Here is a 25,274-nt window from a genome sequence, read left to right as displayed (position 1 = left end):
TCCTCCTCCTGCGAAGTAAAATTAGACAGCCGCCCGTTCTAAACGAAGGAGAAACCCGGGATTTCTGAGCAGGTGTAATTGGATCATAGCTGTCAACGTTCCCCTTTTTAAAAAGGGAAAGTCCCTTATTCCGAATAGGATTCCTCGCAAGAAAGTAACAACAACAACAACAACAACAACAACAACAACAACAACAACAACAACAACAATTTATTTGTACCCCGCCCATCTGGCTGGGTTTCCCCAGCCACTCTGGACGGCTTCCACAAAGACAAAAAATACACTAAGATTTCACACATTAAAAACTTCCCTGAACAGAAAAGGGAAAAAAGTTGACAGCTATGATGACCCTTCTCCACGATGGTAGAAAGGAGGGCAGGAATGTATGCTCCTTATAACTCAGGCCTGATCGCGTGCTTTAAATAAAAACGAAAAATCCAGTTTGCAAGCTGCATTTCCCTTGCTATGCAGGGTACACGCAATGACCGAACAGTCTCATTAAACTCTGTGGAACTTTCTCCTGAGTAGAGTAGACCTACACAGAATCGCAGCGTCTGAGTTCTGTTCAGGGTTAGACTCTGAAGCTTTGCTGGACTCCTCTGCAGGCGCTGCCCTACTCTGCTGGTCACGCCGGTATAGATGTGATATCAGAATATTGGCACTGGTGTCGTGCAGCTTAACAGAGTGGCGGGCTCCTAGTACTACACTGAAGACCAGAGTTCAAATCCCCACTCTCTCATGAAACTCGTTGGATCTCCTTCTCAACCCAGCCCACCTCACAGGTTGCAGTGAGGATAAAAATGGTGCGTGTGTAAGAGAAGAAACATATATGCCACCACGAACTCCTCGGATGAAAGGTGGGGTGTAAATGCAATAATAAATAAATAAGCGTGTGCGACTCCACTCTCACCACATTGCTGAAAGCAAAGGGCCATTGCTTTGACAGCTTGAGCGCCTGAGAACCACGTGTGTTTCAAGATGTAAGAAAGCCGATACATAAATATTAGAAAATAAGCTATGGGCATAAAGCAACAGAGACAAGCCACTCTCGTCAGTGCCATCAAGAGTAAGCCCTATGATGTTTCGATTCGACTTTTTCACAGGAACTGCTCAGACCTTCCAAGTGTCCCTATTTTGCAGAGGCAGTCCCTGATTTACAGCAGCTGTCCCAGTTTCTGATTTGAACTGCCCCGGTTTTTTTCCCCTTAGGACGTCCCTATTTTCATCGGAGAAACGCTGGAGGGCACGCGCGTTTAGGATTGCAGGGTTGGAAAGGGGGCTCGGTCGTAGCTGAGGCTGGCAAAACCGCGCCTTCCTGCGCGACACTAGGGAGAAATACGACTACCTCTGCCACGCGGAAGGCCGACTTGGCGTTTGACAGCGGCGCGCCTCTGAGGGGATTTTTCTGTCCACGACGTCGGTTGAGGGGCGGGGTTAAGGAGGGGCGGTGCCTTCCGCGCGTGCGCGGGACGGCATTGCTGATCGCCTGCGGCTGGCAGTAGCCGTGGCCGGGGTCGGTAGCAGCCGGTGAGTGACTGTTCGCCGCGCGGCTTCGTGGCGAAGGAAGGCCTGGTCCCTCGAAGGCTCCGGCGGGGCGTGCCTGCCGTCAGCGCCTGCTTTTGTGAAGGGCCAGCGGCCCTCCCTGGAGCTGGGCTGCGGTTCCTCTGGGCGAAGCGGAGGGGAAGAAGAGCAGCTGGGTCAGGCTCGGGAGGCTGCGGCCCCTGCTTTAACGAATCCCCGTTTAACTCCTCGTTTCAATCCGGGCACTAACGCGCGCAGCTTTGGCTTTAACTCCTTAGTCTTGCGCCCTGGCTTGAATTGCATGTAAAAGGAACTTATCGTAGGATTGCGGAGCTGGAAAGGGACCCTGAGGATCATCTAGTCCACCCCCACCCCGCGAGACAGGAATATGCAGTTACCCCATACGGGGATCGAACCTGCGACCTTCGTGTTCTCAGCACTAGGGCTCTAACCGACTGAGCTTTGAATGGGAAAGCAGCAGGTATCAGATAAAGCAGTGAGGGGTTGCTCCCAGGTGTCAGAAAAGGTTATTTGTGTATGTTACTGCTGCAGCCTGTGTTTTGTTAGCCCCAAAATGGAAAAGGAGTGGGGTCCCAACCAAAGAAGAACGACAGCTTAAGCTGACAGAATATGCACAACTTGCAGACTTAAAATATAGAATAAGAGAACAAGAAGAACATAACGTTTAAAGAAGATTGGAAAACACTTATTGAATATATGGGAAATAACTGTGTCCAGCTGAAAACGCTGTTAGCATTAAGATAAATTCAACAGTGTAAATAAGTTTTGATGGATGCAATAATGGAATACTGAATGGTATAGTTTTTGCAAAATACGCAAGGATTTATGATATGTAAAATGAACCATGGAAAGAGAATCAGGGAAGTCACTGATGTCTTAAGGGTATAAAATGAGTATTTTAAATTGGAAAACAGAAAGTTTAATAAAAAAATATACGCGGCGGGGGCGACAGTGAGGGGTTGCAGGTCAGAACAGTGTGTGGGGTTGTAGCCTGCCCCACACCCTGAGCTAGCCTCTTCCCCCAAGTTCAGTAGAAGATGCTGTCCTGTGGTCAGTGTTGAAGGTAAGATCCGGTCAGCTTCACTATAGCCAGCAAAATGTCTTAGTTTGGCCCTGAAGAGTTAGAATCGCCATTGCTTATAACTCTAAACCTGGATGATATTGCTCATTTTTGTCCTATATGAAGAGGTCCATTTAGTGGCAGAACTAAAACAAAACAAAGCAAAACCCTGCATCATAGGTTTGTGGCATAAATTATCACTTATTTTGTCAAGAAGCAAAAATACCATGAAAAAGGGATTAAAATAAGACTATGTTGAAAATTCTCCATATGGCCTGATATAATTGCTGAAATTTTCTTCCGTTACCTTGCCAGTAGTCATGTCCAACAAGGAAGTGAAAGCAGCATTGAAAAGTGCCAGAGATGCTATAAGGAATAAGGAGTACAAAGAAGCACTGAAACACTGCAAGGTAACTAGCACTCAAATGTACAATTAAGCTTTCAGCATGCGAAATTGTATGTTCAATTCATAGTACTCCTCTCTGATATTTTAAAGCATTTCTTCATTGTCTTGGTGTTCCTTGCTGTATTTGTTTATCTGCTGCCAAACTAAAAGCTAAAGTTGGGCTGCACAGCAGTGGTGTCATTTTCTGTTTCTGCCCTGTTGGTGGTGGTTTGGATGTTTTGTCATTCTCATAGATATCATCAGCACAAAGAGTTGCCTTATATTGAACCAGGCCATCAGTTCATTTAGGTCAGTACTGTCTTCTCTTGTTGGCAGAAGCACTCTAGTGTCTTGAACAGGTTTTTTGCTTTAGCTTTGCTGTTGAGATCTTTTGAGCTGGAAATGTTTGGGATTGAGCTTGGGACTTTGTACATGCAAGGCACTTAACCTTGGGCTCCTTCTGCAGTTTAGAATCTTTTGATGATAACATCTGAGCATGCATCAGTTCTGCTTTCTTCTTTAGCTTCGAAATTATTTATTAATATTGCTTATTGTAAGTGTTTCAGTGTTTTTTCACTTGTTTTTGTAGGCAGTATTGAAACAGGAGAAGAATAACTACAATGCCTGGGTATTCATTGGTTTGGCAGCTGCTGAGCTAGAACAACCCGATCAAGCCCGAGGTGCCTACAGAAAAGCTGCTGAACTTGAACCAGGGCAGTTGCTAGCATGGCAAGTACGTAGAATCATAGAATTGTAGAATTGGAAGGGACCACAAGGGTCATCTAGTCCAGCCCCCTGCAATGCAGGAATCTTTTGCCCAATGTGGGGCTTGAACCCACAACCCTGAGATTAAAAGCTTCATGCTCTACAGACTGAGTTATCCTAGCTGATGTTGTACTACGACTGGTTCCATTTCCCTATTCCATATATTTATATGAGTAACATGCAAATATTCTGCAAATAGTATGCAACATTAGATTCAAATTTAGGACACTGTACATTGGACTATCTTCTAGGCATCTTCCTGACTACATGTAACAAGGCTAGTCTTTCGTGCTTAGAAGTTATAAATGATGTCGAGAATGTAGACAAATTACTCACTGCCTCTGCAGTGTTATCTTCACACAGTCAGTTTGATGAACCTTGAAATGCTATGCTTCAAAAACTATTAAACAGTAACATGGTTATATCTCAGGAATGGATATGAATATGGAGATGATAGTTGTGACCCAACAAGGATTTGCTTCAAAAGTTATATTCTTCACTTTCCCCTAGGGCTTAGCAAATTTATATGAAAAAACAAACCATGCAGATGTCGGAGAAGATTTAGTTAATGTGTATCAGAAACTCCTGGAACTCTATGAAAGGTAGGAAATAAACTATTTTACAGCATTTTTAAAAAATAAGCTAAACATTTACTTGAGGTGAATATTATGATACTAATTATAGAGGAAATGTTTATCACAACAGTATTCACAGCATTCCCATGTCAAATTTATCTTATGTATTCCAGTAGAATGTAAAATGCTTCCATCGTTCTGAAAATAAATCATTGTTCCCTGATAATTTTTTTTACATTTAATCAACATGATAGAAAAGTTTTCCAAGCAAAATGGTAAAATCCATTATAGTGTGAAATTTAGTTCAACTATTTGTTTTATGTTATTACTTTACCCATAAAATGTTTTGAGTGTTAGCATGCACCTATATTTTCTTGGAGAGATCCTTCTCTTTTTGCTAGAAAATGCAATAAGGAAAACAAAAAAGGCTGTCTTAAGTAGATAGGCTTCAGTGCCACGGTGATAGCTTCTGCTAGTAGATCAAGCTTTTGTCTACTCCAAAAACTTAATTAGAAACACATTTCTCTTTTTTTAAAAAAAGATATTTATTGAAATTTTCCACCTTAATACATTAAAAATCAAAAAACAAAAAAGTTAAAAACACATAAAGTCTACAATCCGTATTTTCAATAACATATTTCCCTGACTTCCCCACACCTCCCCTTCTTATATTCCAATTCAAATTGTTAGTTCAACAAGTTCTTATCCCCAATTTTTGACCTTTTTATATTTAATTCATTTTAGAAAAACCAATTTTAACTTATAGACATCAATATTTGTACATCAGTGCTCATTCTTAAAACCTTTTTCTAAAGTCGACCCAAATTCCCTTCCACGAATTCCCCAATTTTCATACTAATAACAAAACAAAATAAAAAAAAGATTATAATTGTGCACCCTTTGGATTCCCAAACCCCACCCCCCCTTTCCCGGTTTCGATCCCCAACAAATGTCCATCAGTCTTAGTCTACTATCAGCCTGGAGACCTCACGTCCGAGGCTCTTAATTCTCTCTCAATTCCTCTCTGCCGGTTTTTTTGGTAGTCCTTAGTATTAAACACCAGATCTCGGAGAAGCTCTGTCCCAATAGGGTCCATGTTTCTTCCAGCCAGACCTCCATACTTAAAAGTGGAGCCCGAATCTTGTTTCTTACTCCTTTTAAGTCCAAATGTCCCGAAAGCTCCAACTTTCACCTTAATCAAATTTGTAATCCATAGGTCTTCAGATCTCCACATAAGAAGATCTCTCCATTCTTCAATCTCCAATTCAGACCAGTACTTATTTTCCTTTGTAACCATCATGTCAGGCCTCTGGCTCTCCTTTGTCATCTGCAACATTACATCTCCTCCTTCCTTTTCCTCAGAAACAACATATATCTCTTTCTCCACACTCTCAAATCTCTCAAGTTTCTCTTCTTGTCCAGCTGCATGAACTTCCTGAGTCAAATCCTTATCTACCGTATTTTTCGCTCTATAACACGCACCCGACCATAACACGCACGTAGTTTTTAGAGGAGGAAAATCAATAGGCATGCCACCCGTAGGCATTTCCTCCATAACACGCACAGACATTTCCCCTTACTTTCTAGGTGGAAAAAAGTGAGTGTTATGGTGCAAAAAATACGGTAATTCAATGAATTTGTTTACTGTTAAGTCCAGAGTTGCAACATTGGTAGCCAAAACATCAATTTGGCCTTGTAACTTTCCCAATAGAAGAAAAACTATGTCCAATTTAGCTTGAATTTTTCCTCCTTCAGCCATTCTTGTAATGTCCCAAAACCCCCTCTAGAGGGATTTTGGTTACTTAATCTTCCTTCCAGTTCAAATCCAAAAATCAAGTTAGTTTGTATCAGTTCTTCCTTGTTTTCAACAAAATATAACCAAATTGTAACTAATATATGCAGCAGAGACAGCAGAAACAAAGTTCTCTTTTTCCTTCTTGACAGCTAATTTGACAGCTGTCAAACTCTTCTATATCTCCTCAACAGGTTCTCTCGCGGATCACTCCCGGGTCCAGGGGGGTGGCACTTCAGCTCTCAAAATTAGCTCTTATCCTCCAGTAAAATTACTTACACTGCCAAATCGTGAAATTAATGTCTTTTACCCAATAAAGAAGAAGAAGTTCTCTCGACCTTAGTTAACTAGTCCTTGCTTTAAATTATTTACAAGACGGGGAGACGGACTTCCTGTTTGCGCCTTACCCGATCGTGCCTAATTCAAAAAAAATTTTTCTTTGCAAATCCAATTTCCGTACTACTCACGGGTTGTTGCTTTTAAAGTCCAATTGTTCACAAAAAGAAGTCAGCGCTCTCCGACCATGGCATGCGGCTTCACTCCGCAGGAGAAGCAATCGACTCTCAGCACCGCGCCGCTCGCCCCGTCCCCCGTTCCGAAGCCTTTAAAAAGGCTCCTTCGCGGGTCGGGGGGGCGCAAATGGTGCCCGCCAAGTCACCAGGTTCACAGGCTTCAGCGCCTGTGATTTCTGAGGGTCGCCGCAGCGGCAAGACCCAAATCCTGCGGAGCCAATTCCCTCCGGAGCTCGAAGGAAATCCGCCATTAGTCGATGGCGCTAACCCGGAAGTCCTAGAAACACATTTCTCACTGTGTAGGACTGAAGGGAAGGAGCTGGAGAAGGCAGAAGACAAATAGAAGTGGGGTAGCCCTAAAGCAGGAAGCAGGTAGCCCTAAAATGAAGTGGTGGGGAAGCAGGGGCCAAAGGATGGGAGCCTGTGCCAGGACCACTGGGGGTTGGCAGGACGAGCAAAGGGGAAGGTCCCCAGTGCCTAAGGGAAAGGGGAAAGGAGACTGCAAGATGGCATAAGAAGAGGGGAGAGAGGACTGCAGGAAGCAAGGTTCACAGGTTGAAGATGGAGTGGGAAATGCCACAATTGAAAAAGAAAGAAGTACGAAAGAGCAGATTGTTAAACAAATATTTTAAGCTGAAAAAGCATGTTAACTGAGGATTTCCTTAATAGGCAAAGACATATAAGAAGGATGGGGAGGAAAAGTACGTAGCAGTAGAACTGTCAAGTTTTGAGCCCTATGTGGTTCACCCCAGCCAGGGTTTAAAGGGGGGAAAGTCTGGAGGGGAAAGTAGTAGGCAGCTTCAGGGCTGGCACATTCAAACCCCACCCCCCATCCAACCCCAACACATTCCTTTCCCCCTCCTATTGCTCTCAGAGGACTGATCTAAAAGAGGGACAGGCAGTGCAACAAAGGGTGGATTTCCTGCTCCAGCTGAAGGTCTACAAAATCTTATGTCTCCTGACACCGCCTTTCCAGGTTACAATAGGATTGCACCCTTATATTGTAGACATTTTGTCTTTCTCCCCCAGCACTGATAAACAGAAATGGTGTGAAGTATGCAGAAAGCTTGTGGAGCTGTATCAAAGAGAGAGAAAATACCTTCAGGTTAGTCACTGTCATGTGCGTTGTAACTTATTGTTATTAGTGTTAGTAGTCAATGTTTGTTTGTTTTGCCAAAAAACACACACCAAAATTTCCTTTGCATAAATATTTACTAGCTTTATGACTTCACCAGTCTTGGCTGTTCTTGCACCCTGTTTCTTTCAGCTGAAATATCTTTTTTTTGTCCATTACATTGCCTCAGAGTCAACTTCTGTTTCCACAAGCCTGCGGGAGGACTTTAATTACTTTTTTCTTCTCTCTCTCCCATTTTTAAATAATGGAATAGCAATATTTTGTGCGCTCTCTCTCTCTCTTTTTAAAAAAGAACAACCATGAGAGGAAGCCGGTGACTAAAGCGTCCCTTTTTGTGAAATCAAACACTTCATTGCCCCAAATCTAAAGTTTGTTTGAGGGGCAGCCAGTAAGCTAATGCATCACTTTTCCACCACTCACTATAAAATGAAAGCAAGGTGCAGTCAAATATGCTTATGTCTTTAAGCCCCAATAGTGCTTTGCTGTTCATACTAAGCAAGGCTGGTGCTGCAATTGCATTTTATTACAATCAATCAATCAATCAATCAAGGCACATGATGTGGAAAACATTAGTGTGGAAGCAACCTGTATCAAGGTATTTGAAATGTCTTGAGAGGTACTGCCCACACCATACCACTAAAAGAATCTGTATAGCTGTGTGACTTGGTAGGCAGCAGTAAGCAAGAAGACTGCAAAATCATCTCATAACACAGACACCTTATTGCTTCTGACATCTCATTTACGTTAAAAGGCATACGCCTTGATCTCTGGAATTGGGAAATGTCTTCCAGTGCTCTAGTAGTCAAAGGCGATAAATGTCTCAGATTTGAGAAGACATTGAGGCCTGACTGGTTTTCTTTTGACAGGTGGCTCGGACGTGGCAGAAGCTAATAAAAATACGACAGGAAGAAGGTGCAGAAAAAGCTGAGCTTCATCAGTTATGGAAGAGGTTGGTCCAGTTACTGGAAGAAGGCACACATCTCCAGGATAATGAGACACAGCAATTGGTAAGGGTTCGTCCCCTGATTCGGCTATATTTATTGTTTTTCAAACAATAAATCTATATAAAATTCAGCATAACAATTGTATCTGATTCTTAGAACAGCTTGGAAGGAATAATTCTGAATTTCCATCTTACAGATGGGATGTGATACAGTGATTTTCTGAGGACTGCCTGCTTGAGGCTATGACTAAATGGCATATGCCCAGCTCTTGGTTTATACAAACTGGAGGCTGTAAATCACAAAACCTATTAGGGTAGAAATATTATTTGGCAGTGCGAAAGTATAAGCAGCAGCCCTGCTTATAACATAACTACATTAGGGCATTGGGGTAATTTTTTTCAATCCATGCTTTATGTGCTTTTGCTTACTTGCTCGAGCTGAATTATTTCACTAAATTGATCCTTCCTGCATCTTCCCCTTAACATGGTACATTATTTGCTTCTGCTCTGTTCTTGACTCAGACTATCAAGATGAAGTGGTTTGTATAGAGTCATAGTTCTGAAAAAAACCCGCACCATTCTGTAAATCGACAGAAAATCTTGCTGTGGATAGTGCCAATTGACTAATGCTTGTGATGTCATGGAGACTTTCTAGCTTACACCCCAAGAGCAATTTTACAATTGTTTTTAAAATCTTGAAAATATGTATGAAGCGTAGGATGAACATAGAGAGAACATTTCTATCACGTTTCTCCCACTAGTCTTGAATGTCACCAACTCCACCTTGTGGTTGAAGGCAGGAAATGTTTTGGCTACCTTCACCCAAAGTCAAACAGGATCATAGTGAGATCCTTTCTATTTGCCTGTCCGTCTTTTATTCATTCTGGTGATTAAAATGAACTTCAGGCATGCTTCTGGCACTGGAAGTTGTAGTATGGGAAAATAAGCCATGCTGCATGTTGGACAGAAAAAGGCAAAATAGCAATTTTGGTAGCAATACACAGCATTCACAATTTTACCGTATTAGTTTGGTAATCTTAGGACAAAACCATTGCGCCTACTGTGTGTAACTGTATGAACTGTGTGACAGTTGTTGATTTTTATTTTTATTTTTTTAAAAAAGGAAAATAAAAGTTGAGGAGATCAGAGCACCAGTGTGAGCAGGGAAGAGGGAATGCTCAGCTCTTATGATGCTAGCTATTCACTCTGTGTTCCCATTCATGGACGTGGAGAAAAGATGAAGTCTTATCTATTTCCCCCTCCCACTGTGGGTGGGAAAACACTTTGTGGAAGGTGTGGATCAATTTTGACAAATGGCTAGCAAGTTCCTCCCTCTGACCCGCAATGGATACTCTTCGTTAAAAAAATCACCAGAAAGAACCACACAATTATGTGTAATGGTAGATTGGCTCTGATTTTGTGTAGAAAAGAAGTATTTGCTGGCACAGTAGTAGAACTGAATCTTTTCAAACTTATAGGTGCATTAATTATTCAGAGATCGCACTATCACTTGTTAAAAGCTTGCTGCATTTTGGGCTTTGTTGTTCCATATTGCAGTGTCTATACTATTTGTTTTTCAGCTCCTCAATGCATTTGAAGAGGCTGTGAATTCCTCAGACCCAATTCCAAGTGAAGAGCATCAAAAGACTTACAGAGAGTTCATTCATTGTTTGTCAAAAGTAAGGATTATTTATTTTGCTGTAAGGTAAAACATCCTGCTTTGAAATTGACAGCTATCTACAGACAACTGCCTACATTGCTAATTGCTTTTCTCCTCCTGAAATAAGTTTCCTCATGAGGATTTCAGACTGAAGAAGGCCTGTGAAGATATGATGATTTTGTATCCTGCTGCGAGTTATCCTCTGGAAGTTCTTTGCTTGCGATTCATTCAATCAGGTAGTTTCTGGTTTATTTATTTTCTTTTTTTCTTTACTACAGTACTTTCTTTTATTTGACCACTGTATCTGCTGCCTTTCTGTACTTTTTTCATACATCTGAGTTGCTCTGAGATTTGAGCTTGTCACAGAAGAGGTTCTAAAAGGGAGGGGGAGATAAAATAATAAAATAAAATTTGTTGGTGGACTTCAGCGACTTATTAAGACAAATGTTGCATCTGCCCCTCCCCGTCTCTTGCACTTTGTTTACCTGCTTTCTGTATGCTGTTCCAAGAGCTTTAGCTGAAGAACAGCTAATAAGTATTTTAAATAAATGAAAACAATTCTGGTGGACATAGAAATAAAGCTGCCTTAGTGGTCTTGAAATAATCTCCTTTTCCTGTATTGCTCTGATTACCATTAATGGCAGCATTCTTGACCTCAAAAGCTTTCAAATCCTTTGGCCTCTATGTGTGTGCCATATATGCTATTGCTTCCTTTCTTTTCCATTATGTACCATCACGTGTCACAAGACTGGTTGAAAGTGCGGTACTGAAAGCTGGTTTTTATTTATATCCAGATTTACATTCTGCCCCATTCTTAAAGCTCTGGGCAAGTAACAATTTAACAAGCAATGTAGCAAACATAGAACAAAAGGCTTGCCTAAGCCTTATCAAAACAGTAAGAACTGCTAAGGTAAGCATTTTTAAGTTAAAACAGCTTCCTTTTCCTATCAATGGCCACTAGCCATGATGGCTATGCTCAGCCATTGCAGTTGGAGGCTGCAATGCTTCTGAATGCCACAAGGCATTCAGTATTTGTTTTGGACAACTCAGAAAATAGTATGTGACGCCAGAAAAATAATATAGCGGAAACACTAGAGAGAGTTTCGTTTTCTTCTCACCTTCTAAACTGTGGCCAAATGGAAATTCCTCCATGTATTCTAGGCAGTTTCACTGATGAGGCCCTGAATTGTTGTCGGAAACTGTTGGATATTGACCCAAGAAGTGGCCCAGCCCTTATTGGATTAGGGATTCAATCTCTCCAAGGAAAAAAGTATGATGAAGGTGAAAAAAAGCTAACAGAAGGTGAGCGATATGGGAAGAGAAAAATGAGTGTGTACATAATGTATATTATAGGAATAATATGATTGAATTGGAGTGAAATGCTATCTTTGTTTTTTAGGGAGGCATTATTGAGTCTGGCCAAACTATCTTTTTTCTCCCAGTTTGGGCTTCGATATATTCTTATATGCAATCAGTTTTCAGAATTTATGCTGTCTTTAGGACTCTACACTAGAATGTAAATTATCCTTAGACACTTTTTGAGGGAAGGAGGAGTTCAAAGTTAGTTCTGAGTGACAATTTATGTCCAGTCTATATGAAATTTAATTTGTGTATTGTTGTAGGTTTGAGTTTGTTCATGTTTATCAGATACTAAGATCAAATATACATAAGGCAAAACATAAGAGTTAAACAGGTTACTTTTGGGGTGGGACTATGGTTATTGTTTGGTATTCATGAATTGAAAAGTTAAATAGCATTAAAATTCTAGTAATTGCAAGTGCCATCTGAACTCATGTGTTTAAATCATGTTACACATGCAAATTCTTTCCTGCCAGGTTTGCAGCAGACCAGCCAGTGTCCGGAAGCATGGTGTTACTTAGGAAAGGCACAAGTGAAAATGCATAAATACAAAGAAGCTGTTCTTTCTTGCAATCAAGGTAATTGCAGAGCTAAAATACAACTTCTTTAGAAAAACGGTAGTTCAACTTTTGATAAAATATCCCAAAGGCAGGCAACAACAATATAATAGTAAAAAGTGAATAAAGCAATCAAATAACTATAGAGGCAGTAGAACAGCAATTTCAAGCAGTAGTGGTAAGCTGGAATTGCAGCACTCCACTAACGTGCTCAGCAGTCAAAGGCTAATCTAATAAAGGTTTTCAAGGTCTGTTTAAAAAGAATGGGCTCTTGCATCTGGTGGATTTCTTGTGGAAGATTGGTTCCACAATCTTGATACTAATAACAGAAAAAGCCTTCTCTGCCACTGTAATTTTATAGTAGCAGGCACATGCAATAAATTGGTACTACACCTCAGTGTTTAGTATATTTGATATTTTTTCGTCAATGTTATTTCAGATTTCTATGATCCCAGATATAGTAACACAGTAATTGGGCGTGCTATATTGCTGGTTTTGTATTGTAACTCACCCTGGGATCATTTCAGTGAAAGGTGGGCTTATAAATTGAGGGGGGTGGAATACATGTTTTATATAGTGCTAATAAAATATAGGTTACAAACTGGTAGATCTTAATAGCCTTTTCTTGAAATTGCTTCATAGGATACAGATCATATGTTGAGATGTCAACCACTTCTCAAGCTAGTGGTTTATTTTACAATCCATAATTGATGGGTGGTGTATCGAAAGAGCAATGTTAAACTGTATGGGCAAATACAATGTCTTTTAAACCAAGTTTAAGTCAAACATAGAATTAGAATTCTTTCTTTGGCAGCTTTAAAGATATTGGGACAACTTAATGAATCCAGTTCCAGTCAGCAGCAGAAAAACCTTGCCCATCGCTTCAAAGCCATGGCCTTGATTAAAATCCCAGGTGTCGACTCTGCAAAAGAAGCTATAAGTTCCCTTGAACAGGTATGTGAATAGCTTCTCCCTCCCCTCTTTAAACAACTTTGGTAAATGAAATCTGCCTTAGGCTTTCCAGTTTAAGATGCTGAGGGGTCCTTTGTGCCTTTATAATTGTAAGGAAGGAGAATTTCATTGAGTCTAGGTTTCCCCTTCATAGTGTTGTGGTGATTGGGGAAAGCTGGTCTCTTTACTGAATACTCTGAAACTATTGTCTGTTTCTGGGCGGACAGACAGAGGAAGCATTGTGTTCACAGAGTGGCAATATTATTCTACTATTTAGACTTCAATAAGGTTTGGTTTAATAAGTATTTCTCTCACAAGGTAGCTTCAGTTTTCTGAAGACTGACATTTCAAACATGTGTTTGGTTCCTAGGTTTTGGATAGAAACAATGATCCCAAGCTTATAGCTCTTAAAGGAGAGGCCTGTCTCAATAAAGGGCTTGTTGATGAAGCTTTGAAGGTTAGTATGTCCCCCCCCCCCATAATACAGCCTGTTGTTAAAAATATGACATTGCTCCATATGAAACTGTATAACACTTATTATACTATAGATTGCACAGGAGCTTAAACAGACCCACCCAGACTTAGCAGAAGCTGACTACCTTGAAGGTTTGATTCATTATCAGCAAAAGAACTATCATCAGGCAGAAGCAAGGTAAACCATGCTCATTTGGGGAGAAAATTTGAAATAAACAAATATATATATATATAAAAATATTCTTTTTTTAGTTTCCAGAGAGCTATTGAAAAAGAAGCTGAAATAGCTGACTTCCATTTCTGCCTGGGCCTCACTTACTGGTTTATGAGTGAAGACACAAGAAAAAATAAATCCAAAGCTCTTACTCAGTTTCTGAAGGTAAACCTTGAGGATGGAAATGGGTTACAGCTGAACATTATTTCACAATGATTTTCCCTCTTCCAAACAGTGGTCAGCAACTTGATTACTAGCCTGTGGGAAAATCAAGGGCAGAGTGAAGGAACCAAGGAGCCAAATCTTTCTCCTTATGTGTTCCTCCCAGTTCTGGAATGTTCCCGATGAACACACAGTGTTTATCATGAGAAGGAAAGGGAATTGTGAGAGATGCAACCTATGTGTTTCAGGTTGTTCCTGCCACACCCATTAGAAGCTAGTGGTGCGGAAGTTAGCTGCTTCCAAAAGGTTCCTGTAAGCCCCCTTGAGGTGATAAATGAGGAGAATAAATACGAATCTCCATGCTGCTTATTAAGCCTCAGAAAAATTTGTTGACATTGTGCCAGTGGTATGCCCACCGCGTTATAAAACAACATCAAAAAGAGGCCTCTGCCCCAAGGAGCTTACCATTTACCGTATTGGCCTGAATATAAGCCACACATATTTCCCAAATTCCAACCGAAAAAGTTAAAATGCGGCTTATATTTGTGACCTTACGGTATGTAGCCAGGAGCATGGGGCAAACAGTGGCAGGAGTGCGTTGAAGTGGCGCCTGCCCTGTGCATAGTGCCCCATCCTCTCCCCCAAGGCTGGGAAGGGAGAGAGAGCGAGGAAGGGGAAAGGCCGCTAGCAACACAGTGCGGCTCCCCCACCCCCCAGTATGCAGCCTGGAGCAGCGAGGAAGGGAGTGGCTTATATTCGGGTATTTTTTCTTTTTTTCTTTTCCCTCCTCCAATTTTAAAGGTATATTCAAGTGTGGCTTATATTTGGGCCCAGTGCTTTTTTTCTGGGGGTACGTGGGGGTACGCATACCTCTAAACATTTTGTGAATCTAAGTTTGGCCTCATTGAGGGGCAGTATTTCAATATGAATAGGAAAAGAGAGTACCCCTAAAAATTTTTTTAGAAAAAAAAGCACTGTTCGGGCCAATACGGTAAATATTGTGTTGCGGACAAGAGAACCAAAAGTAGCAAAAGAGGAGTGCGGGTGGGGGGGAGGAATATATATATATATGTATGTAGAGTTATACTATATTATAAAATATAGTTTATGTTTTGGATTAATAATGAGGACAGAGTGTTAAGTTAATGGCTCCACAGAAAACACGAATTCTTAGTGTGTAGAGATGTTCTCTTTATGTGCCAGTATAGTGAAACACTGGTTCTTTTCTGTGGCATTCTGGGAAACTTTCCTTAGCTACTTTCTCAAGCTTTTGAACCTTAAAATCTTTCTCTGCTTCTCTCTCTCATATACACGCTGTGTAAAGATGTGCCAGACACACACAAATTCCATTCTTTGCATTCCACTCTTTTTTCACTCAGGTCACATTAAGTTTACAATGATCTGTTTTCCTTCAGTGTATAATTAATTAGTTGTTCTGTTTTCCTTCAGTGTATAATTAATTATTTGTTTTTATATTCTGATCATAACATTAGTAATTGATTTAGACATAATATAATCAATCATAAATCTAGGTGGATTAAAAGCTTAGATACTTGTCTAAGGTCCATTAGCAAAAGACCCTTTGAAGAATTGGAGATTAATGGATTTTGGGTAACCCCTCCTTATATCTATGTTAACCAATAAGGAACTAGCCTCTTTGTTTGTATTTTAACCAATCAGCCACTAACATATGAGTGGCCATGCTTTTGTAAGATTCAATAAAAGGGAGACACAGATGGGTTTCAGAAACGCTCTCTCTCAAGAAGCAGCCTTGAAGCTCAGATGAGGATCTCAAAAACACCATCCGCTTGTTTGCCTTGATTCGAACGCAACTCAACATTAGTGATTTTAAGAGAGAGATGGAAATTTCATTATTTCCTTGCTTTTCTTCCTTCCTTCCCTTCATTAATGTATTTTATTTAAAAGATTATGAGCTTGCCACTTCCAGCTTTAGAAACATTAACAACAATAATAAAACATACCAGTAAAACAGTAGTGTACAAAGCTAGTAGGTTAGTAAAAAAACAACAACCCATTAAATCACAGCAGCATAATAAAACCTAGACGCTCAACCACATTTTAAAAAGGTCTGGTAAATAAAAAAAAAGACTTCATCTGCAGCTGAAGGTTTCTAGAAGGGAGGAGGACATTGCAGGTCTGAAATCCACAACGGAGATAGCCCTTTTCCCATTCACCACCCCTCTTGCTCTTGATAGTGGGGGCACCCAGAGAAAGGTGCCAAATATTATTTTAAAGTATGGACAGGATATTATGAGAAAAGGTGCTCTTTTGGTGTCCTTTTTGTAATTTTTTGTTTCCTCAGCTGAAAAGTCATGTGCCTGCATAGGAAAATGATGGATTGAAATGTACTGTGTTGTTATTTTTCTTCACAGGCAGCAAAACTGGACAATTACCTGGGAAGTGCTTTCCACTACTTAGGTCAATACTACAGGGATATAGCTGGAGATAAAAACAGAGCACTTGGCTGCTATAAAAAGGCTTTTGAAAAAGATAAAACGGATGGAGAAGCTGGAGCAGCGGTAGTGGACTTAAGCACCGAGCTTGGAGACTTGGTACTGTATTAAGTTGGAGCATTTTAATGTACTGCACTGATCAGAATAGCTGTAAAATGCAAACATTTCATAAACATTTTCTCTTCCTGAATGTTTTATCACTGATCACTGAAGTTGCAAAGGGTCGCTTTACCTTATTTTGCATACATTCTTGCTCTAATTAAATTGTCACTGTTTGAATGTGTTCCATTTCCTTCTGACCTCACTGCTTACAGTCCCTAAATGTGAATAAATACCTACAGCTGAGAATTACACTTTATGCAGCTGAAGCTTATCTTTAAGATGCCCCAACTCAACACCATAGCAAAAAGAACAAACACTGCTATCCCTCTGGATATAGTTCAGAAAAACTTCTTTGTGTTTGCTTGTTTCTGTTACAGTAGTAGGAATGCTGAGAAACTGCTTCAGAGACTCATACTTAAGCTGACATGTGCTCACACTTTTGTCTGTTCTTTGTAATTGCATATCCACACATAATAAACTATTCATAACCTTATATTTGTACATTAGCAAACTGCCCTTGCCATCTTGACGGAGGTAACGGAACGAGCAAGTGCTGGGAGAGCAAAATGGGCCTGGCTTCGTCGTGGACTTCACTACTTAAGAGCTGGTCAGCATTCACAAGCAGTGGCAGAGTAAGAGAATAATTGCATTTCAATGTCTTCTGCAAAAGGCAATATAAACAGATGGTCTGATAATGCACATATGCTTTTTTAAAAAAACTGCAAATCCTGTATGAATTTGACTGCTTGCTGCTGATTTTCAGTAACAGTTACAAACAACCTGCCTTTTATTCTGTCTATGCAAAACATTTGATGTGCAATACTGCACTTTTTAGTTACAAAAGGCTCACACTGGACTGTATGAACACCCCTAACCTCTCCCTAAGCAGTGCCTCTGTGCATGGGATGCTGCTGCTAATCCAAGTATGTTGCAGCTTGACAGGGTCATTCAGTAGCAGCTTCCTGCAGCTTACCAACAGCATCTTATTGCGAGCTCATTGCCAGCCAGCCAGCCAGCCAGCCACAGCCCCAACCTGCTTCTTCAGCAGCAGCAGCAGCAGCAGCAGCAGCAGCAGCAGCAGCATGAACTCAGAAACCTTGAGGATGGAAGGATAACATGCAAAAATTAATTTGAAAAAATCCTCTGGTATAACTGAATGGCCTCTGCAAATTGTGACAAGCTTGGAGACTGAAGATGGGGTAGGGTTATCATGGAGCTCCTAGGCAGCCTTGCTATACTCTCTGAATGCAGGGTGCAGGATTCTACCTTTGTACAGAAATTGGACATGGCCATCCAAACTTGGTTTTTCAAAAGTGTAAGTTACTTGGAGACTTTTTAGGTAACAAGTGACTATTATATGTAATAATGATGATGAAGAACCTGGCAGCTTCCATAGCATTCTTGCATGAGTCCCAGTGAACTGAATGCACTGCTTTTGTGAAGACTGGTGCTTTCCCCCCAAATTAACCATTGGTACATCTTAAAAAACAAAAACAAAACTAGTGTAAATTCTGTTTCAAATTGGTAGTCCCCAATAGTAGCCTGTTTTGTTTTACTTGGGGCTGTGATGGAGGATTGAACAAAAGCAGCCCAAACACTTCTGAATATAAACTACTATTCCAATGTGCCCAGTTTGCAGGCAGCTCTGCGAGCAGATCCAAAGGATCCCCACTGCTGGGAATCTCTAGGAGAGGCCTATCTGAGCAGAGGCGGCTACACAACTGCATTGAAGTCTTTCAGGAAGGCCAGAGAACTGAACCCCAAGTCTATATATAGCATCTATAAGGCAGCAGCAATTGAACAGATTCTAGGAAAATATAAAGATGCTATTGCAGAATATCAGCACATCTTGACAAAATCAAAGGACTATGTCCCTGCGCTGAAAGGTATTCATGTTTTGTTTTGTTTTGTTGGGTACAAAGATATACACTATATGTTCACTACGCCTACAGAGTTAGATTGGTGGGGAACCACTGACCCTCCAGATATCGTTGGACTACAGTTCCCATAATTCCTGACTGTTCCCCATGCTGTCTGGAGCTGAAGTGAACTGTAGTTCAACAATACCTGGGAGGGTCACAAGCGGCCCAGCACTGGTATAGGTGATTGGAAGTCAGTATAGCTAATTTAGAAGTGAGAGAAAGTGGTAGTCTGTTCTTGAGACATGAGGAAAGAGTATTTTGTAGAAATCTGCCTATTTTGGAGGTATGCATTGTTAACCTCTGACATACCTTAAATATGTGGGAGTTTAACAAATAGCTAGCAGAAGTACTTTATTCTATGTACTCTAACAAAAATCAAGAGAAGAATTCATTCACTTGCTTAATTCTTCCATCATTCTACATCTTAAATGAGGAAGGAGGTAAAGATATCCCTCACACCTTAGTTCCTTGTTTTCACTTATTTGGAAATAACTTGCATATATATGTGATACTAATATCCTTATTATCCTTAGCTTATTGTTGTATTTCTGGTAATGTGCATTTTAAAATTATGCTAAATATGCATAGGGTCCATCAAATGGTTTTCCAGCATCGGCCATTGTATGAGACTTAGGAGCTTAGTTCATCCTTCTTGCAGTTTTACCACACATTGACAGGCTATTAGTTCTATTCAGGTCTGGGAGAGTGTTATCTCATGGTGGCGAAGACTGCCCTTGCTGATTACCTGGATGGGAAAGCCCTGGACTACATAGAACAATCTCTTGGCTTTTTAGCAAGGTTAGTGTTCGTATATTAATCTCCATTAGCAGTTAAAGGGTTGCCTTATTTCAACAAACATCAATTTTAAACGGTAAAGTAGTAGCAAACACACAAACGAGAGCTGAATCTTATAAATGATAAAGGTCAGTATATCCCGGCATGGCCAAACTTGGCCCGCCAGCTGTTTTGGGACTACAATTCCCATCATCCCTGACCACTGGTCCTGTTAGCTAGGGATGATGGGAGTTGTAGTCCCAAAACAGCTGGAGGGCCAAGTTTGGCCATACAAACCATTTCCTATTTGTTTCAGCACTGGAGGTTAAATGCATCCTCATGCGTGTTTTGAAAGAAGTTCCCAGCATTGATGGGGAATGACAAAGCCCATGTGCTCATTGGAACTCCCATAGATTTTGGGATCAGAAAGATGGGCAGAAATCCAGAAAGAGTTGAATGCACCTAAGTCTCTAGCTCTGTAACTGGATGTTAAGAATTAACTGTAGAGTGTGTTGAGGCATATAGAAGAAAACCAGCACCATTGGGTTTTTTTCACAAGTTGGTACTTGGGGTGTTTTTAGGCGTGTAAAGAGAATGCTTTTTTGTCAGCTGAGAAGATTTTAGCTTTATCTTTTGTAAAAGGTAGCAGGTAAATTAGATGGACTCCACTTTTCTGATTTTTCTTCCCCCTTTCAGAGCAGCAAAGCATCGTCCTGAAGTATCCTGCCTTTGGAAACTGCTTGGAGATGCCTGTAGCAGTGTTTCTGTCATTTCGCCATCCAAAGTGAACGTGAAAGTTTTAGGATTCCTTATTGGTCAGAACACAGACAAATGTGTGCTAAAGAAAAGTGACTTGCTCAGTCTGGGAGGAAGGTAATGTATAGCGTGTGTTATAAAATATTCTACGGCCTATAAGTCTGGATGCCTTCACCTGAACTGCTTTGCCTAGCACAGACCAGAGAACTATAATCTCAAAGCTGAGGAGGAGAAATTAATAGACTGCTGTTTTGAAATGACCCCCCCCCCATTCCCCTGGAAGTGCTTAACATTGCTTTCCCGTCCTTTGAGGAAATTTCAGTGACTTTGGGTTTCAGCCATTGCTCTGATCCAGCGACGCGGACTTATAAAAAATATTGGGGGGGCCCGGGAAAGCTCATGAATAATAAATAAGCTCATGAATATGCAAATAAAGTGGCGCCGCCTCCTCGTGAGCGAATAGGGGAGAGCGTGCTGCGCCTATTAATCAGCTCCAAAGGAAATTGGGTGGAGCTTTTGCTCGGGAGGGAGGGCAGGAGGCATGCAGCCCGCCCCCCCTGTGCATTTTGGGCTGGGGGAGGGGCGGCGATGGCGCTCTGCTGGAGGGGCGCCGGAGATTATTGGGGGGGCGGAGCCCCCCCAAACGAATTTTTGAGGGGGCTCGGGCCCCCTCAAGCCCCATGGAGTCGGCGCCTATGCTCTGATCCCCCTCTGATATTTTCACATCTAGCAATCAGTATACCTTACATTAAAGAAAGGAGCAAAGACCTCCATGTTTAACAGGTATGGGAGCAAAGGGTAAAAAGACTGAATGTGGACATACAGATGTGAGCCAGCAGCCTACATAGCTACTGTGTGGAACCCCCAATTCATGCCTTGGGTAAGCAGGGAGAGGAGCAGGTCCCAAGAGATGAAGAGAGGGAAATAACTTAGGCCTTGGTTCTGGCACTCCACCTGCTCAGCTGCAGCCTAGGCAACATATTTTGGCTCTTTTAATGCTTGCCTTTAGAATGTGTGGATTTACAATTCTTCAGTACCAAATTTGCCCCCAAATTGATGCCATGTGGGCCAAGGTATATTCAGATTTCTCACTGTCTAACCACCACTACATTGGACAGCATTGCTCTCAAGTGTGAAGTTTGTGCAATGTTCCTTTCTCTCTTTCCTTAAAGCTGCTTGTTTTCAGGAAGACAGGATAGAAACACAACAACCTTTGATAGCGTCGCTGAATTAATTTTTTTTGGTTTTTTAACTTTCTTTCCCATCTGTTTTGCTGATATAATCACTCTCTTAATTTTGTGATTTATTTTTCTGTAGGTGTTATGGTAGAGGATTAAAACTGATGTCTTCCCCAAATACGTGGTGTGATCTTGGGATAAACTACTATCATCAAGCACAGCATCTTACGGAAATGGGCAGTAACAAGAATGAGATTAGTGAGCTGCTAGAGAAATCTGTACAGGTAATTTTAAAAAACCTTCTTGTGTTCTTTAATACAGTTTACACTAATGGACCTATCACTGTGAGGAGTATTTCTAAGCTATGGCTATTAAAAAACAAAAACCCTGTTGGGATAACACACAAAACATTTAACATATTGAATTACAGCACTGCATTCTCAATCTCTTCCAGTGTCTTAAAAAATCTGTGAGGCTAGACAGTAACAACCATCTATACTGGAATGCTCTGGGCGTGGTGGCCTGTTGCAAAGGTACATTTCAAAGTAAAACTTCTAAAATAATAGTCCTCTTAATTGCTCAGAGTTCTGTTGACTATAGCAGAGGATGTTATAATTCGATCTGTCTTTCAGGTGTTGGAAACTATGCCCTTGCACAACATGCATTCATCAAATCTATTCAAGCTGAACAAATTGTAAGTGTTCTACACAAGTGTATCTGTTCCAAAGGCGATTCAGTGATGTTAAATTTAATTTTTGTAACCTTTGTTTTGTCTAGAATGTCGTTGCCTGGACCAATTTGGGAGTCTTGTACTTAACAACTGGAAACATAGAGGTAAATAAGTATGAGTGCACATGCTACCTGCTCCAAAGACAGAGTCATAAATGGAAGGACTTAAGTGATGTGCCAATCGTAAAAGAAATAGTTTCTATCTTCCTGTTTTAGTGTGCTTATCAGACCATTTAAACACCAAAATGTCATTGTCAGTGTCAACCAAGGTATATTTATTGGGATGAAGAACATGGCCATTGACTTGCCAGCATTATCGATAGCTTGTCTGTCTCTCAAAGATGTCACAAAAGCCTGTCAGAGACTGTGGCAACAAAAACCTTTAAAACTTTAACACTTTTAAAAATTGTATTTATTTTAGTTTTTGAATTTGTTAGTTGCTTTATCTTGCCCAGGGCAATCCAAACCAACCTACAAACAAACAAACAAACAAAACCACACATAAATACATTAAAACCAAAAGGAGAAAGAGAAGCATGAAAAAAAATCCCACTGATAGGTAATGAAGGTGCCAGTCAAGCCTCCCTGGGGAGAGCGTTCCATGAACAGGGAACCACCACAGAAAAGGCCTGTTCTCGTGTTGCCACCCACTAGACCTCTTGTAGAGGGAAGAGTACAGGGAGTTGAAGGATGCATTATATTGAAAGATGAACCAAAATAGGAAGAGGAGTAAATTGTGGTATCAAAAAGGGTGGTTCTGTGAAGGGAGGAGAAGAGCTAACAGACCAGGACTACACTTGATAAGAAACAGAGAAATAAACTGTGAGGGTAAAAAGTCAGGCCTTGCTTGCCTTTAGTTCCTAAGATAGGAAATTGAGAGGGAAGCATGAACTAAGTTTTCAGAGTTATAAATTAGGCAAGCTAACTTTTGTTAATTGCTGCTGTTTTGCACAGAAAACTAGAATCTCTTCTTGGGAGAACTGATGCTAGTTTCTGGCCTCCATTTGAGACCTCTGTGTAATATTTCCCGGGGGGGGGGGATATTGTCTTATTTGAGGGCCAATTTCCTGCTTACTAGAGATACTGGCATAGCTCACTGTATCCAGGCTCATATGCAAGCTTTTTTATTAGTTCATGGGGGGGGGGGAGAAAATGACAGTGATATTTTTAAAATATTTACAATATTCAGCTTGCCATAGATTATAGCATTACCTTACATCATTTGTAAGTCAAACATGAGAGGAAGGGATAATTTCACTTGTATTTTGTAACAATACTTAGTGACATTCTTAGCCACTGTCAGGCTAATTTAACACTTCTCTATCAATTTTATATATTCTTCCAGCAAGCACATGAAGCCTTCAAAGTAGCTCAATCCTTAGAACCCTCCTATCTAACATGTTGGATTGGGCAGGTAAGATGCTAAGCAACTTCTTTCAGCCTTGCATGCATATATATATATATATATTGAAACTGAATCTGATCGATCTCCCGCAAGTTTAGTTACTGCATATGAGTGCTGGCTTACCATAAAACCTGGCTTTCTAAAAAGACTTCCTCACTATTTCCTTTCTTTTTCATTCAAATTCTAGTTCGTTGTATTCCCCTACTTTTCTTGGTGTCACCTATTCTTTTATAGTGAAACTGGCAAAAATGGATTTTTGGCATTTCCACACTGTGCCAAGATATTGCTGTGCCTCTGGTGGTTGTTCAGAGACTGTAGCAGCACTGTTGAGAACACAGTTGAGCTTGAAGTACGGACCCTGAAATACAGGCTCCAGCACCATCAGTTTGCATTAGCTTGATGGTATAAAGATGGGTGTGCACCACTGCAGCTAAAATGGCCTCCTGTACCCAGGCAACCAGGGCAGAGGACATTTCCTCTGTGCAAGGAATCTAATCACCCATGCATCAAAATCCTAGGTCAGGCATCCCCAAATGTTTTGGGACTACAGTTCCCATCATCCCTGACCACTGGTCCTGTTAGCTAGGGATGATGGGAGTTGTAGTCCCAAAATATCTGGAGGGCCAAGTTTGAGGATGCCTGTCCTAGGTGCTCAGAGTACTAGCCTACAGGATTGGGAGTGTTACTCCTGAGGACCTAACTAGAACTGGCTGCACTGAATTTTAGTTCTATCATAGATGAATTTAGCAACTGATGGTGACAACCTGTAGTGAGGAAAAAGATAGGAATAAGCTATTTATAAAGAGGAACAAAGCTGGTGCATGTTATGTCAAATCAATGAGCTATTTTCCCTCTTTCCTTTCCCCCTCAGGCGCTCATTGCAGAAACTGTAGGCAGCTATGAAACGATGGACCTCTTCAGGCATACCACAGAACTCCGCATGCATGTAAGCACTTGACCCTGTTTCAGGTTGCGGACTATTAAACAGGAAGCTGAGGGACTGTCCCAAGGCTGCCACTAGAATTTCCCATGTTCCTGGTGCATTTTGTTCAGGTGTGTTATACAGATCTTCTGGAACATGGTGACTGAGTTGTTTCAGAGTGCATGGAATACGTTTGGGGCTTTAGCCAAATGAACGAAACAACTGGCATTTGGCTCGAACAGTATTGATCCAGGTGCTTTGTATACATTTCAGAGGAGTATAAGCTTAAAACCAGGAGTAAAAGATTTAAGGCTTCCTAGTTGTGCAGTTATTAACTCCACTTGTGTTTTCTGTTCAATCAGACTGAAGGCGCAAAAGGTTATGCCCACTGGGTGTGCTCAACCTTGCAAGATAAAACCAACCGAAACACTGAATTGTATAAGTACAATATTCTTCAAATGAATGCTATTCCAACAGCACAGATTGCTCTGACTAAATACACAGGTAAATTTCTCGTATGTTTCAAGCAGCTGCCTAGTTTCTCTTTCCTTGTAATCAGGGATGTCACTTATTTAAACCTCAGTCAAGTCAGAATGGAACCCTGTGGTTTATTAAGTTATGCATTATTTAGCTTTCTCAGTGGCTGCTCCCAGACTTTGGAAAACCTTCCCTATAGAAGCAAGACTGGCTCCCTCCTAGTTGTCCTTTGCGGCAGATGTAGACTTTCTTGTTCCAACTGGCTTTTAATGAAAGGGCTGGTGCCGTGTTGTTTTTATTGTAATTATTGGTGTCGTTTAAACAGATTTTATATATGTATATACTTTTAATTCTGTCAATATTTAATAGTTTTCAATTATTGTTTTTATTTTTATCTGTAAGCTGCCTTGAGTTCCACTGGGGGGGGGAGGCGGGGTATAAATAAATAT

General features: G+C 40.9%; 1 protein-coding gene across 6 annotated transcripts in view; it reads left to right on the top strand.

The window, feature by feature from the left end:
- Nucleotides 1–1,435: 1,435 nt before the first annotated feature.
- SKIC3 (SKI3 subunit of superkiller complex) overlaps nucleotides 1,436–25,274 on the top strand; it is a 44,417-nt gene continuing 20,578 nt past the window's right edge. The window contains exons 1-26 of one of the 6 annotated variants that reach the window (XM_053407694.1): nucleotides 1,436–1,527; nucleotides 2,918–3,012; nucleotides 3,577–3,720; nucleotides 4,263–4,354; nucleotides 7,661–7,736; nucleotides 8,633–8,773; nucleotides 10,290–10,388; nucleotides 10,497–10,605; nucleotides 11,531–11,671; nucleotides 12,205–12,306; nucleotides 13,100–13,239; nucleotides 13,607–13,693; nucleotides 13,785–13,888; nucleotides 13,963–14,089; nucleotides 16,480–16,659; nucleotides 17,170–17,294; nucleotides 18,295–18,548; nucleotides 19,280–19,382; nucleotides 20,055–20,231; nucleotides 21,432–21,576; nucleotides 21,747–21,825; nucleotides 21,925–21,986; nucleotides 22,070–22,126; nucleotides 23,367–23,435; nucleotides 24,298–24,372; nucleotides 24,711–24,852. In XM_053407694.1, the coding sequence (XP_053263669.1) occupies nucleotides 2,923–3,012; nucleotides 3,577–3,720; nucleotides 4,263–4,354; nucleotides 7,661–7,736; nucleotides 8,633–8,773; nucleotides 10,290–10,388; nucleotides 10,497–10,605; nucleotides 11,531–11,671; nucleotides 12,205–12,306; nucleotides 13,100–13,239; nucleotides 13,607–13,693; nucleotides 13,785–13,888; nucleotides 13,963–14,089; nucleotides 16,480–16,659; nucleotides 17,170–17,294; nucleotides 18,295–18,548; nucleotides 19,280–19,382; nucleotides 20,055–20,231; nucleotides 21,432–21,576; nucleotides 21,747–21,825; nucleotides 21,925–21,986; nucleotides 22,070–22,126; nucleotides 23,367–23,435; nucleotides 24,298–24,372; nucleotides 24,711–24,852 (2,920 nt within the window). In that variant the 5' untranslated portion in view covers nucleotides 1,436–1,527; nucleotides 2,918–2,922. Of the gene's footprint in view, nucleotides 2,003–2,735; nucleotides 2,783–2,917; nucleotides 3,013–3,576; nucleotides 3,721–4,262; nucleotides 4,355–7,660; nucleotides 7,737–8,632; nucleotides 8,774–10,289; nucleotides 10,389–10,496; nucleotides 10,606–11,530; nucleotides 11,672–12,204; nucleotides 12,307–13,099; nucleotides 13,240–13,606; nucleotides 13,694–13,784; nucleotides 13,889–13,962; nucleotides 14,090–16,479; nucleotides 16,660–17,169; nucleotides 17,295–18,294; nucleotides 18,549–19,279; nucleotides 19,383–20,054; nucleotides 20,232–21,431; nucleotides 21,577–21,746; nucleotides 21,826–21,924; nucleotides 21,987–22,069; nucleotides 22,127–23,366; nucleotides 23,436–24,297; nucleotides 24,373–24,710; nucleotides 24,853–25,274 lie in introns of those variants that run through there. The other 5 variants (XM_053407697.1, XM_053407696.1, XM_053407695.1 and 2 more) reach the window with 5 other exon arrangements.

This window comes from Podarcis raffonei, chromosome 11, assembly GCF_027172205.1.
Source record: "Podarcis raffonei isolate rPodRaf1 chromosome 11, rPodRaf1.pri, whole genome shotgun sequence".
Classification (NCBI taxonomy): Eukaryota; Metazoa; Chordata; class Lepidosauria; order Squamata; family Lacertidae; genus Podarcis; species Podarcis raffonei.
The sequence above is the reverse complement of the archived record's forward strand: the minus strand, read 5'-3'. Positions and strand labels throughout refer to the sequence as shown.